Source organism: Macaca thibetana, chromosome 4 (assembly GCF_024542745.1).
Source record: "Macaca thibetana thibetana isolate TM-01 chromosome 4, ASM2454274v1, whole genome shotgun sequence".
Lineage (NCBI taxonomy): Eukaryota > Metazoa > Chordata > Mammalia > Primates > Cercopithecidae > Macaca > Macaca thibetana.
Genome location: NC_065581.1, coordinates 115,068,122 through 115,083,769, shown reverse-complemented (window position 1 = coordinate 115,083,769; position 15,648 = coordinate 115,068,122). Strand labels below are relative to the sequence as shown.

At 36.8% G+C, this 15,648-nt stretch overlaps 1 protein-coding gene across 8 annotated transcripts in view; it reads left to right on the top strand.

The window, feature by feature from the left end:
* The window catches only part of TAB2 (TGF-beta activated kinase 1 (MAP3K7) binding protein 2), a 91,957-nt gene that overhangs the window by 52,777 nt on the left and 23,532 nt on the right, over positions 1-15,648 (top strand). For 7 of the 8 annotated variants that reach the window (XM_050787149.1, XM_050787148.1, XM_050787145.1 and 4 more), the window contains one exon: positions 6,123-7,623. In XM_050787149.1, the coding sequence (XP_050643106.1) occupies positions 6,123-7,623 (1,501 nt within the window). Of the gene's footprint in view, positions 1-5,350; positions 5,416-6,122; positions 7,624-15,648 lie in introns of all 8 variants that reach the window. The other variant, XM_050787150.1, reaches the window with a different exon arrangement.

Here is a 15,648-nt window from a genome sequence, read left to right as displayed (position 1 = left end):
CGTATGCTCTAGTCATCCTGAGCTGCATGGAATTCTCCCACCAGCAATGCCTTTTCTTATGGTATAATGGTTAAGAGCATATCTTTTGGCAATAAACCAGACTGAGTTCAAGTTTTGACAGTTACTAGCAGTAACATAATTAACTTCTCTGACCCTCATTTTCTGACTTTCATTTCCTCAACTGCACAGTGGGAATAAAAAAACTTAACAGAGAGTTAAATTTGACAATGTAGGTAAAACAACCAATAGGGTAACTGATTCATAATGAGTATTCAATAAATGTTAGCAGCCAGTTCTAAAAGGAATAACAACAGCAGAAAGCCCATAATATATATTTGGTAAATGAATCAATAGTTTACACTTGTTAATATAGAATGTGAAAAAAAATGAGAGAATAAAAACATGTAATAAGGATGGAGTCAGAAGTTAAAAGAAAGTGTGGGAAAGGAGCAGAGATAGTGGGGAAAAATAGTCTCCCCCCTAGAACCCAAGTAACTTCTCCCTAACTTTTCAAATAAAAGAGAATTTTGTGGTAAAAGCTATGCTATTCAGTAGGTTATTTAAAAACTAACAGGAAGATAACTATAAGTTCTTCGATAAATTTCTGTAGACTTCGTTTTGAAAGAACTGTCCAGAACATTTCCCTACATATAGTACAGGTATAGAGATTTTGAAATACCCTAACTGGGAGTAAAACATAGAGCCTTTTGTAGAATTACTTTAAAATATTTTAAAAAAAAAAAAAAAAGAGCTCTAATGCACTCTTACAATATAAATCTCCAGTACGTGTTAAGAAAAACAAGATGCGGAGCAGAGTATATAGATAGAACAAGGCAAATAAATATCTACACACCCATGTATTTGTCCCTGTTTGCATAAAGAAATACTGGAAGAATTAAAAATGAAATTAATAAAAGATAGTTATCCATAGTAGGCCAGAGGGAACAGGCCAGATGGGACAGAGTTAGGACTCAGACTTCTCAACAGTTATCTTTTTTTATTGTTTTAACCTGTGTCAATGAATTACCTATTTAAAAGTAAAATAATTAAGCATGTTTTCAGCTTTAACCCAAAAATAAGAAATGAATGGTTTTCCATTTCCTTTGGGCATCTAGTAATATCACCTTCACAATGTTAATCTGGCTTTACAGAAGCAAACTCCTCTACTTAGCATGCTTCCCAACACCTCGTGTTAACTAAAATGAAATATTTTGCTTGCCTGAAACAGACCACACTTTTTAAAAGTGAGTTGATAATAATTTAGGGTATCCAGGTAATGTACTTTTTAGCTGATATAACAAGAAATCTGACAAGAAAGGCATAGGAAGAGCTCCTTCTTCTGTGGTTACAACTAGGGTGCAAGTTTCCCCAAATTTAGAGCAATATTTTTAAACTGAAAAGGCAAATTAAGCTACCTCTAAATGACAGCGTCTCTTTTGGGGCTGCTCTTCCTTTCTCAGTTGGGTGGGTTTCTGTTCTTCTGACAGACCCTTCCTACAGTATACTGGTTCAGAACTTTTTAAAAATAGTGAGGGATCATGCCATGCTACCAGTTCTGTGTACATGTTCTTTATAGACATCTTGCTTGTCAGGAAGAGAACAAAAGTATCTATTCTCTGTTGTTCTCTTCTTAAGTTTATCTGTTGCACAGTTCCCTCTTTTTGAAACTACTCATATCTTTTCCTTCTACTGTGAATTCTCTAAGATAGCTTGTAACCAGCAGGTGTAATTTGTATCTTTAAAGTTGATTTTTATATTTGATAATTAAATCTTAAACCTTAGAAGAATATGAAAATATTGCATAGTTTTCACTTTGATTTTTTAACTGAATTTTTTACTGTTTTTAAATTCTCTTAACAGGACGATTGAATCTGTAAGTTTAAAATTGGTATTTCTTTTCAAAGTATTGCATTAATAAGTATTGTTCATTCAGTATATGCAACACTTAATATTTAAGTGCCATGTACTTAGTGGAACCTTCTCAAATGACCTTCACCCATCGTCCTTACCCATATTTCTATGATAACACCTACCATGCTGCATTTCATTTGTGTTCACATTAATCTCCTCCACTAGACTGTGAGATTCTTGGCGATCAGCGATCATATTCCTTTCTCCTTGTTCAGTAAATGTTGGTTAAAGGAGTGAATGAATGCTGTAGGGTATATATACTTTGATACTATCTGTAATTTCTGTGTCTGTGCAGGAGTTTGGGGAAAAATGAAAGAGAAACTGGAATTAATGATTCAGACCTTTTTATAGCTTTGAAGAGAATGCAGATTTGTGGCTGTATACCAAAAAGCAGTGATTTTCCACCTTTTAAAAACTCATATTCCACCCCTTTTGATACACTCCAAGAGAGTCCTCTACCCTTTCTCACTAAAAGTAACCAGGGCTTCTTTGAGAAATGGCTGATTCCAAGTCTGGAGTAGATGCATATGATGAGCTGGAACATCTTGTCATATCAGAAAGCAGAGAAGCTTTGAAAAACTACTGGATTCATGTCATATATCCAGGAGCCAACTTGAAGCTGTTCGCAGTAACCCGAAGAGGGGATATAATGACCAAAAGTGATTGAAACACATCAAAATATTAAAGATACACGAGTTTATAATGATACTAAAAATAAATCATAGTCACCTTTGGAGGTTCCTAGGGACCAAATTTACTATTCTGGCAACTGGTGAAAAGAATTTTTTTATCCTGCCTCTTCTGTGCAGAACATAACCAAACAGTTGAAGAGAGCAAGTGTTCAAGGAAGAATTGCTGCTAAGAATGAAGACTAAATCCTTTTTATGTTTTTTGGAGACTGGGTCTCACTCTCACCCAGGCTGGAATGCAGCAGTAGGATGATCGTGGCTCACTGCAGCCTCAACCTCCTGGGTTCAAGTGATCCTGCTACTTCAGCCTTCTGAGTAGCTGGGGCTGCAGGTGTACTACCATACCTGGCTAATTAAAAACAAAATTTTTTTTAGAAACAGGGTCTTACTGTGTTGCCCAGACTAGTGTCAAACTCCTGGGCCCAGCGATTATCCCGCCTTGGCCTCCCAAAATGCTGGGATTACAGGTGTGAGCCTCTGTGCCTGGCCAAAATCTTACAATTGGAACATTGCAGTATTACTGTTTAGCACCCCTAATGAAATAGTGTTTCTAAGCAATGATCATCAATAGCTGCTAAAAATCATTAGTTGGATCCAGCTGACAACATCTGAATCTACCAGTCAGTTTTAAAATCACAAAAAGACAGGCAAACATTCCTGTGTCTCCTTGTGTGATTTGACAGTGGACGTCTATGATGGTCACCAAAAATTCAAACATGGACTTGATCACATCCATAGATATAACTACTAGTTTACAATGAAATGCAGGGGAAATTGATTGACCACGGGGTGCAGTCCAGAATAGGGGAAATTCTGCTACACAAATACCAAGTTTTCTCACAAACAAATGACTGGAAAATATTTTAAAAGAGGAGATGGGCTGGTTATTAAAAGAAACCTAAAAGGCTTATCAGCCAAATGAAATATGTGGGCCTTATTTATATCCCGATTTAGGCTAACTGTACAAAGACATTTTTATGCTTTAATTTAATGCTATTTGAATATTAGGTGATACTAAGGATTATTGATTATTTTAAGGTATGATCATGGCATTGTGGTTATGTTTTTAAGTCCCTGTCTCTTACAGTACATATTGAAGTATTTACAGATGAAAACGAGATGATGTCTGAGACTTGATCTAGTTGTGGTAGGGGGAGTAGCTGAGGCATATATATCAAATGAAAAATGATGGGTGATAAGTATGTGGGAGTTTATCATATTTCCTCTCTACTTTTATGTATGTTTAAAATTTTCTAAAATAAAAATTTTAATAGAAAGTACATTTCATTTTCTCCTCTTGTAACCTTATAAAACCCCTGTAAGTTCTTTTATGTTTTGCTGATAAGAAAGTAATGTCTGTAGAGTGTAAATAATTTGAGTGCACATAAATTATGGCATAGCTGAGCTAGAATATTGCTTTTTAATATGAACATATTGAATAATTACAGAGATTACAAAGGATTAAAGGGAAAGATTTTTGAGTGCTCAAGAGAATTAAAGAGGAAGACTAAATATGAATATCAAACTTTTACAAAGGAGGTGTGGAATTGAATTTGGTAGGGAATGTAAATTTTAATTTGAGAATGATGACAGAGAGGAGGTGAGAAGAAGATAAAGTCTCCGAGCTTTGGCTAAGAAGGAAGACGAATTTACTTCGAATGGCAATAAATTTAACTTAAAGCAAAAAGCACCAATCAGGTTTGGCAAAAGATAAGATCTAATTTTAATAAGGAATCATTTATAAAGATTGTGATCAGTTTTTCAACTTTATTTGAAAAATTAGTATGTATCAATTCAGAGTTATTAGTAGGATAAAAGGATTTCTGTAGCATGAGAGATTTAAGTTGTTGGTTTTAGGAAGGGGGAAGTCAAACCTTGCTCACTATCCTTTTAAATTACCGGTTGAAACAATGTGGACTGTCATTTCCTTAACAAGGCATCAGGATGCCTTTTTAGTCTACTTCTTTCTTAATAATATTTTATCTCATATCAAACTGCCTGTGGACATTTTAACTTGGTTATTCATATTTCTTAAGTCTAAAACTCTCCTTTCTGTCAGGTTCTTAATCTTCCAGGCTTATTTGAATTCTTTCTCTCTTGTGGCCAAATTGTGTTGACAATTTATATTCTTTTAAAATTTATTTCCATTATCAAACTCTCATTACTTTATGTCTTCTAACTGGTCATCTTGCCAAAGGTTTTTCATCTTTTTATTCATCTTAAGTATCAGTAGACTTCTCTTCCCTGAATACCCTTTGTGTTTTTACTTCTCTGTTCATCCACTTTCAGTAGCTCGCCTCATTGCTTATAATACAGTCAAACTCTACTGTGACTCATTTTTCAAAACTCCTTCGTTATTTAAATCCAATCTGCTTTTGCAACAATTTGTTCAACAACATTTTCATTACAAATCTTTAGCTCCAGCCAGATCTGTTCCAGCCACCTTGTTTGGAACATGCCTTTACTTAACTCTCACATTTATGTTCTTTACTCGTGCCATTCGCTTCACTAAGAATTATTGTTGTTGTTGTTGTTGTTGTTGAAGTTCTGCATATTCTATGAAAAACATCAGGCCATACCTTCCTCATTAACCCATTCCTTTCTTCAGTAGCCTACAATATTAATTCTCTGTTGAACTTCATCACCACTTAATATTTGGCATGTACTCATGTTACCTTTTCAGATATCTGTGGTTTGTCTTCCTTTCTAGGGGAAAAGTTTGATTTTATATGTCTTTGATTCTTCCACAGGCTCACAGTGCTATGCATATAGGAGGTGTTTGGCAAACATTTTCGTGGATGATTTATGACTACTGGTTAGTCAGTGTCTTTTGAGAATTCTTTAAAAACAATCTGAGGGTTCCCCCCCACCCCGAGTAGATTTTTATGATGTTGTCTAAAGGCAGAGATAGGAACTAGTTCTTCTGGAGGCTACCTTGAGCCTCCAGAGAGAGAGGAGGGGAGAGAGAGTGAGATTACACAAGTTAAGAGGAAGCATGGGAAGAATTGAGATGACTTTGGTGTGAATTTCAGAACTTTAAATGCTACAAATGTAACTTTTTAAACATTTATTAGTTTAAACAAATGTGTATAGCACTTGATACATTGTGCTATATATCAAACATTGATATTTTTTCTATTTAGCTTTTTAAAAAATGTTTAATTATACAGTATTATATACGTAAGTTGAATGATTATATTTTGTTCAACATTAAAATTGCCTTTTAAATTAGATTATAATTTTAATATATCTGTCTGAATCCATTTTATTCCTTTTATCCATTGTAGCTGCTAAAGTGCAACAATGATTTGATTCACTTTGTTGGTCAGAGCTTTTCTATTACATTAGTAGTAAGGATTTTTAATTCAATCATTTGCATAAAAATACTTCTCAAATTTAAATATCCAAATATGTGTTATAATTGTATTAGCCAGTCACTTGTTCATCATGTATTTGTAGAGATGCAAATACAAGCATTAGCTTCTGATTGTTAACATCAATCAATTTATTTTGTTTTCATAGAATAATAATAACCTGGATGCCTGCTGTGCTGTTCTCTCTCAGGAGAGTACAAGATATCTTTATGGTGAAGGAGACTTGAATTTTTCAGATGATTCTGGAATTTCTGGTCTACGCAATCACATGACTTCTCTCAACTTGGACTTGCAATCACAGAACATTTACCACCATGGAAGAGAAGGAAGTAGGATGAATGGAAGTAGGACTCTAACGCACAGCATTAGTGATGGACAACTTCAAGGTGGCCAGTCCAATAGTGAACTATTTCAGCAGGAGCCACAGACAGCACCAGCTCAAGTTCCTCAAGGCTTTAATGTTTTTGGAATGTCCAGTTCTTCTGGTGCTTCAAATTCAGCACCACATCTTGGATTTCACTTAGGCAGCAAAGGAACATCTAGCCTTTCTCAACAAACTCCCAGATTTAATCCCATTATGGTAACTTTAGCCCCAAATATCCAGACTGGTCGTAATACTCCTACATCTTTGCACATACATGGTGTACCTCCACCTGTACTTAACAGTCCACAGGGAAATTCTATCTATATTAGGCCTTACATTACAACTCCTGGTGGTACAACTCGACAGACACAACAGCATTCTGGCTGGGTATCTCAGTTTAATCCCATGAACCCTCAGCAAGTTTATCAACCTTCACAGCCTGGTCCCTGGACTACTTGTCCTGCATCTAATCCTCTGTCACATACCTCATCTCAGCAGCCAAATCAGCAAGGCCACCAGACCTCTCATGTCTACATGCCAATCAGTTCACCTACTACTTCACAACCACCCACCATTCATTCATCTGGTAGCTCACAGTCTTCTGCCCATAGCCAATATAACATTCAGAATATTTCAACAGGACCTCGAAAAAACCAGATTGAAATCAAACTTGAACCCCCACAAAGAAATAATTCTTCAAAACTGCGTTCTTCTGGACCTCGAACCTCCAGCACTTCCTCTTCAGTCAATAGCCAAACCTTAAACAGAAATCAGCCCACTGTTTACATAGCTGCCAGCCCCCCAAATACGGATGAGCTGATGTCCCGTAGTCAACCTAAGGTCTATATTTCAGCTAATGCCACCACAGGAGATGAACAGGTCATGCGGAATCAGCCCACACTCTTCATATCCACAAACTCTGGAGCATCTGCTGCCTCCAGGAACATGTCTGGGCAAGTGAGCATGGGTCCTGCCTTTATTCATCACCATCCTCCCAAAAGTCGAGCAATAGGCAATAACTCTGCAACTTCTCCTCGAGTGGTAGTCACTCAGCCCAATACAAAATACACTTTCAAAATTACAGTTTCTCCCAATAAACCCCCTGCAGTTTCACCAGGGGTAGTGTCCCCTACCTTTGAACTTACAAATCTTCTAAATCATCCTGATCATTATGTAGAAACCGAGAATATTCAGCACCTCACGGACCCTACGTTAGCACATGTGGATAGAATAAGTGAAACACGGAAACTGAGTATGGGATCTGACGATGCTGCCTACACACAAGGTAATATGAGTACTAAAGGTGGGATAGTTTTCCATGCTGGGCTTGTAGGTGTACGTTTGATTTCACAACAGAAATGGGTGTTAGCATTATTATTTCATTGTTTAAATATTGCCCCAAATGATGTTATTGTAACATTTGAGAGTATTATACATATACATTTTAATTTTAATTTTATTTTATTATTATAAAACTGGAAGTTTGAGTAATTGGGTTATCACCTCTTCAGAGTAACCAACTCTGGTTGGTTGGTTTGTTAATGTTTATAACACTTTCTTTATACCTGTGGTGATGCTGACTTTCTCTTTAAATTTTCTGTAAATAAAAATTCCTAGAAACATATTTTAATAAGCAACTAGTTGACTCTCTTGACTAATATGATAAATTTGCCTTCTTTGACCAGATATTTGAAGAATAAGTAATTCGTGGCCAGGCATGGTGGCTCATGCCTGTAATTCCAGTGCTTTGGGAGACCAAGGTGGGAGAATCATTTGAGCCCAGGAGTTTGAGACCAGCTGGGGCAACATAGGGAGACTCTGTCTCTACAAAAAGTTTAGAAATTATGCAGGCATGGTGGCACACAGCTGTAGTCCCAGTTACTGGGTAGACTGAGGTAGGAGGATTGCTTGAGCCCAGGAGTTCAAAGGTTACAGTGAGCCATGACCGTACCACTCTGCCCAGCCTGGGCAACAGAGTGAGACCCTTCTCTGGGGTCGGGGGAAATTCTTCCTTTTTCTAATACAACATTTTTGACTTATTTTATTAAATCTATTGCTGCATAAGTATTAGAATAATTTACATCAAAGAAGTTTGAATCTTGTTCCTGATATTCGTCCCTTTCATCCTCCCTTAAATGTTGGTTAATGTATTTCTTTTTATATGGAATTGTAAGGACATTACTTTCAAATCTATTTCAATTGATTATCCTTTTCTGAAATAGACTGTTTGATATTGGCATAATACTACATTATGTCTATACTAATTCAAATAGGGAAATTTCTGTCATATGTTTTATCTAACCTCTTAAGTTACATAATTTTCAGTAGGACTGTTAAATAAATTCATTTAGATAAGAAGGTGGAAGTTACTCGTTTTCTTGAATATTTGTGCCAGTTTGTAGATGAACTGAATCTTTTAGAGTAAAGGCGTATCTTAGTCATATATGTATCTGCAGGGAATTGTTTCATGTATCAGTTGTAGGTTGGAAAATACTGTAACATCACCCTTAGGCAGCATGCAGCCCCTACTATCACTAATATCCTCATCCTTTTTTACATTTCTGATCAAGTGATTTTACTGCTGAGTCTCGTAGGGGGTCCTAATTGTTTTGCCTTATTTTATGTTTTAAACAGCTACACTAGTGATTCTTAATCCAAGCTGGGTTGTGGTCCTTTCGAATTCCATTATCATGCATGGAACTTTAAAAAATTAACTGGGTGCAGTGGCACCCACCTGTAGTCCCAGCTTCTCAGAAGCTGAAGTGGGAGGACTACTTGAGCCCAGAAGATTGAGGTTGCAGGACACCACTGCACTCCAGCCTGGGCAACATATCGAGACCCCTATCTCAAAAATAAAGTACCCAGGGCTCTACCCAAACGTAAAGTGAATCCTAGGTATGCGTGTGCATGTATTTGTGTGTGTGCATTTTAGGAGTACATGAGTGATTTCAGTTGCCCTAGAAATTATGTTAAAACTTTTATTTTCCATATATCTGTGATTACAAACATTTTTGTTTAGTTTCCGCAGTTTATAAATGTTATATACTATTATTTTTTCCACTGATAACTTACTTCTCCTCTTCTCCCAAAATCGTCTTCTCTTCCTCTCCTTCCATCAAAACATCAGGTGTCCTATGGTTGGATAGTTGCTGATTCTCAAGTAGCAAATTTTTTATGAAGATAATTTGATAAGGGAAATTTTCAAGTAAAATAGGCATTCATATTTAATATTAAAAAGATATTATATTCATGTTTAACTAGAATGTGAAAATAAAGTGTTTCATAAACTTGCTATCTCCAATTCCCCTCCTCCTATTCTTTTTTTTTTTTTTTTTTTTTTTTTTTTGAGACAGGGTCTCACTCTTTCATCCAAACTGGAGTGCAGTGGCATGTTCACGGCTCACTTCAGCCTCAACCTCCTGGGCTCAAGTGATGCTCCCACCTTAGCCTCCCTAGTAGCTGGACTACAGGTACACACCACCACATCCAGCTAACTTTTTGTATTTTTTTGCAGACAAGGTCTTCCTATGTTGCCCAGGCTGGTCTTGAACTCCTGGGCTCAAATGATCTGCCTGCCTCAGTCTCCCACAGTGCTAGGATTACAGGCATTATCTCCACACGTGGCCTGTGACTTCTTACTTCCCCTATCATCACTACTGTGGTCTGAGCAATCATCACCTTTCAAATGGGTTATTGCAGTGACCTACCTGTTCTCGTCCTTGCCTCCTTGCAGTCTTCTTTCAACTCAGCATCCAGGGAGATACTGTTAAAAACCATATCACTTCTGTGCACATGATCACTATCTGTTGCACACAGCGTAAAAGCTATGAAGTCTTCCAGGATCAGCAGCTTCTCCCCCCAGCTCTTTTCCTTTTGCTCACAACCTGCTCACTGTGTTCCAGCCCTCCTGGCTTTACTCTCTTCCTTAAACATAGAAGGCAAACCTTAGGGCCCTTTTACTTGCACTAGTATTATTTTTTAGATTAAAACATTGAAGAACAGATAGGTTAAGGAACTTGTCAAAGGACAAGGGCAGAGTCAAAATTCTAACTAGGGGCCAGGCACAATGGCTCACGCCTGTAGTCCCAGCTTTTGGGAGGCCGAGGTGGGTGGATCACAAGGTCAGGAGTTCGAGACCAGCCTGGCCAACATAGTGAAACAACATGGTCTCTACTAAAAGTACAAAAATTGGCTGGATGTGGTGGCATGCACCTGTAGTCCTAGCTACTCAGGAGGCTGAGGCAGGAGAATTGCTTGAACCTCGGAGGTGGAGGTTGCAGTGAGCCGAGATCGCACCACTGCACTCCAGCCTGGTAACACAGTGAGACTCTGTCTTAAAAAAAAAAAAAAGAAAGAAAGAAAGAACTCTAAACAATAAAGTAACACCCTGGATAGAAGTAGAGAGCACCTTCGGAGGGTACCTAAAAGTAAAACTTAAAAAACTTTCTGATGAGAGAAGTCTCTGGTTTGAGAGTTTAAGCTTACCAAGAAAGCAGATTTCTCCAGAATCTGCCACTCAAATTGCTTAACAGCCTTCGGACAGCTCTAACAACCTTGATAATCACCTCCTTTAAACATACCTACATACATACAGAATTTTATAACATTTGTATGATTACATAGTCTTGCATTATCTGTGTGTGTGCACAGTTTTGGGGTTGGTAGTGTTCTCCAGCTTTTCTCCTTGTTTCTGTTTACTATGGAACTGGTATTGATCCAGATGGACCTATCACCCAGTGACACAGTCTTTTTTTTCTGAGATGGAGTCTCACTGTCATTCAGGCTGGAGTGCAGTGGTGCAGTCTCAGCTCACTGCAACCTTCACCTCCTGGATTCAAGCAGTTATCCTGCCTCAGCCTCCTGAGTAGCTGGGATTACAGGCGCATGACACCACGCCCGGCTGGTTTTTGTATTTTTAGTAGAGACGCAATTTCACCATGTTGGCCAGCCTGGTCTTGAACTCCTGACCTCAGGCGATCCACCTGCCTCAGCCTCCCAAAGTGCTGGGATTACAGGCATGAGCCACCACGCCTGGCTCAGTGACACAATCTTGATCGAGTGTTTCATTCACTTAATTCAAGACAAAGGAGGCCTTTGCTGGAAAATACATCTTTTCTGCTTTTACCCTACATAGTTCACAAACACTCTGCAGTTACTAAACGGGGTGGCCTGAGTAATCCCGATCTTTAAGCAAGTATCTTTTCTAAACTCTATGTGGTATGGTAAGAAAAAGGAAAGAAATATCTCTGTCTCCTGCAATGAAACTGATTTTTCTAATGCTCCTGGAAATACCGTTTTAGAGTAGAAAAATAAGTTGAGCCAGGCACTAGAATGATAGGAAAATATTTTTTCCAAATTGAGAAGAGAACATATATACGTACATAAATTTGGTAACCAAAATGCATTTTTTTCTTTTTTCTTTTAATCTGCCATTTGAAATCTAAAAATACTGTGATAAAAACTATCAAAAGTGAGAATTTCTGTTTATGAAAGATACATTGTTTGATACAGCCTCTACTATAGAGTGATCAGAAGCAAAAGAAGTAAATTAATGAAACATCAAGACCCCACTCACCTCAGCACTAAGTCTGTCAGCACCATCATCCTTCCTAAAGGAAATAAATTAAACTTGATTCCTTAAAGTACTACAGGAATCAGAGACAAAAGTGAAAAGAACAAATTAAGGTTGGAGAGAAATTTTCAGTTTAAAGGTATGAAGGAAATTCTTATGTTACCCATTAAGAACAAGTATAGAAGTGAAATTTTCTTGCTGATAGTCAGTGGTCACATATAGCTACATTTTTCCCCCTTAAGTTATACCACCCAACTCTAGCTTCCAAAAAATATTGAAAACTATCATTCAGCATATTCTGAGACATTCTAGTGTCTTCATAGTGGTATGCCTGTTATAACACTGGCAACTTTTATAGGTATGGAGGACAAAGTGCATTATGCATTCCAACAAATTTTTGTGGTGGAGAGAAAAGGGCCTACTTTCTTACTTTGTTACAGGAGCCAGGAACTCTTAAAAAACTAAGATTGCTGCCAAATACGATTTCCACAGAACTCCATCTGTGGTATTGACTTAGCTGGTAAACTGTTTTTATTATTTAAAGAAAAAAATTACATATATAAAATCATAAATATTTTTAATGATACTTTAATATGGTTTTTCCTCAGTTATGTTTAAAGTCCTACCATAGTGTTAAGCAGTAGCTTGACTTTGAACCTAAAATAGAAATACAAGGAAGAAAAATTATGAGTTGAAAATTAGCTTCTTGGACTTTGTGTTTCTCATTCCTTACCATTTTTCACCAGTACATCTACAGAAATCACAACACGTTTCTTTTTAATGAGATTTAATAAAAAATGTTTATTGTGGCACAAATTCAGTAAGATACTCTTTTCAAAAGGAAATATAATTTTACTTAGTTCAGATTCTAAAACTTGTACTCTGTTTAACTTTATGTATCTTTTGATTGGAAATGCCTTTTTGTTGTTCTTTGTTGACATTGAAATCACATTATTAAATAAAAGCCTAGTGCAGTAGCATGTACCTGTAGTTGCAGCTACTCGGGAGTCTGAGGCAGGAAGACTGCTTGAGTGCAGGAGTTCAAGACCAGCCAGGGCAATGTAGCAAGACTTTGTCTCTAAAATAATAATAATAAACTCAGTAATTAAGATTAGTTGACATTGGACCACTTACAGAATATTTTTTTAAATTAGCCCTGCTACTTGTAGGTCTCAGTCTTAAGACTAAATACCTTTTTAATTTGGGGTAAACGTCAAGAGTTGGAAGAGACTTTAAAGGACATGAAGAATTCTACTCCATAGGTTATCCAGTCCACGTACCCATCCAGCCTATCAAGTGTAAATCCATTCTGTACTTTAAATTCCTGTGAGACACAAACTGCCTCCTAAGGTAGCATATTCTGGTTTTGGAGAGCTCTACCTGCTAATTTCTTACATTAAATCAATACCTTTAAAAAGTATTATGAAAATACCAGTCAGTAAAAGAAATTATAAAAAACAAATGCAATAAAAATGTGTCTCCTTTCAACCTTTGACCTGTCACTTCCTCCAGCTTTTCCATTATTTAACTATGAGGGATATTCTCCATTAGCAGTTACTTATCCCCTTCCTATTATATTCCCCTTCCCATTACATTCATTCCCATTATATTCACATACACATACCTGTGTGTATATATGTGTATACACACACTTCTTAAAGCAGGAACACACTATACACATGGGTCTGTGAACACGTGTGTTTATATAATATATACATATTCTACAGTATGTCTGACAGACATTCACTAAATGTGAGAACAGTACACTGTTATGTAAATCCTTTAAATTTTTTAAATGTTTAGACATTATTTTAACATCTTTATTGAGATGTAGTTAATATACAGTGCAATTGACTTACAGTAAACGTCAGTTTTTAGTTTATTCACTGATATGTGCAACCATCACCCAGCCAGTAGAACACTTTCATCCCCTCTAAAGGAAACCCCATATCCTGTAAGCTATCACCTCCCTATCCCATTACCCCCCACCCTCAGCACTAGGGAACCACTAATCTACTTTCTGTCTCTATAAATTTACATATTCTGGACACCTGATATAAAATGGAATCTGATCTTTCATGACTCATCTGTGGTGTAGCAAGATGTTCTTTCCTTGTTATGGCCAAATACGCCATTATATAAATATACTGCATTTCATTTATTCATTCATCAGTTGATGGACATTTTGGTTTTTTCCACCTTTTCAGCAGTGGAATTGTTGCCATACGGTTTTCCAAAGTGACTGCACCATTTTACATCCTCACCAGCTGTGTATGAGGGTTTTGATTTCTCCACATCTTCACCAACACTTTTATCTGACTTTGTGTTACTTGCCATCCTAGTGGCTGCAAAGTATCTCGTTGTGATTTTGGTTTGCATTTCCCTATTGGCTAATGATGTCAAGCATCATTTCGTGTGCTTACTGGCCATTTGCATATTTTCTTTTTTGCCTACTTTTAGGTTATTCATCTTTATTGTTAAGTTGTGTGAGTTCTCTATATATTCTAGAAATAAGTCCCTTACATGATTTGCAGTTTTCTCCCATTCGTGTTGTCTTTTCACTTTCTTGATGGTGTCTTTTAAGCACAAATTTTTTATTTGGCTGAAGTCCAAACTCTATGTATTTTTCTTGCTCTTGTTTTTGGTGTCCTAGGAATCAGTTTCTAACTCTGAGGTGAGGTCATGAAGATACTCCTATTTTTTCTCCTGAGAGTTATATAATTTTGGTTCTTATATTCTAACCTTTGATCTTTCATCCATTCTGATGCAATGTCTATATCATGGCGTGAGGTAAGGATCCAACTTCATTCTTTTGCATGTGGCTATCCAAGTATTCCAGCACCATTTGTTGAAAAGAATTTTTCCCCTCATTGAGTGATTTTGGCACCCCTGTAAAACACCAGTTGACCATAAATGTGTGGGTTCGTTTCTGGACTCTCAGTTCTTTTCCATTGTTCTATATGTTCTTTATGCCAATACCATATGGCCTTAATTACTATAATTATTTTATTATTAAATTGGGACATGTGAGTTCTCCTGCTTGGTTCTTTTTCAAGGTAGGCTTGGTTATTTAGAGTCTCTTGAAATTCTAAGTAAATTTTAGAATCAGTTTGTCAATTTCTATATAGAAGTCAACTGAAATTCTGATAGGAATTGCGTTAAAATATTTTTCTACATACTTGGTTTTTTAAAAAACTGAAAATAGAACTAAAGGGTATATAGTGAAAAATTCCCCTCACTAGAGATAACTAGTTTCTCAAACAGTTCATTTTGTATTCTAGGATTATGTCTCTCTTTTTTGTCTTTATCTCTTTGAGAAAATTCCATGTCAGCAGGATCTGCTTTTTAAGAAATGGCTGCATAGTGTTGTGTACCATAATATCTAACCAGTCCCTTCTTGATAGACCTTAAGTAGTTGCTAATCTTGTTTTTACAAACAGTGCTGCAATAAAAATCCTTGCGTATACATAGTTGTACCCATGTCCAAGTATCTTGGCAGACTGTGAGATTACTAGGAGTGAAACTGCTGTGTCCAAGGATATATGTGTTTTTAATTTTGATAGATGTATCATTTAGGCTTGGTTATGTTGCAGTAACAAACCATGTCTTAAAAACAACAAAGATTTATTTCTGTCTCACATTTCTTATCCCATATAGGTTAGCTGGTGGCCTGTGTTCTGCCTCACCCTCACCCAGGAACCCAGGTTAAGGGAAGCTCCATTTCTGTGCTTCCATGAC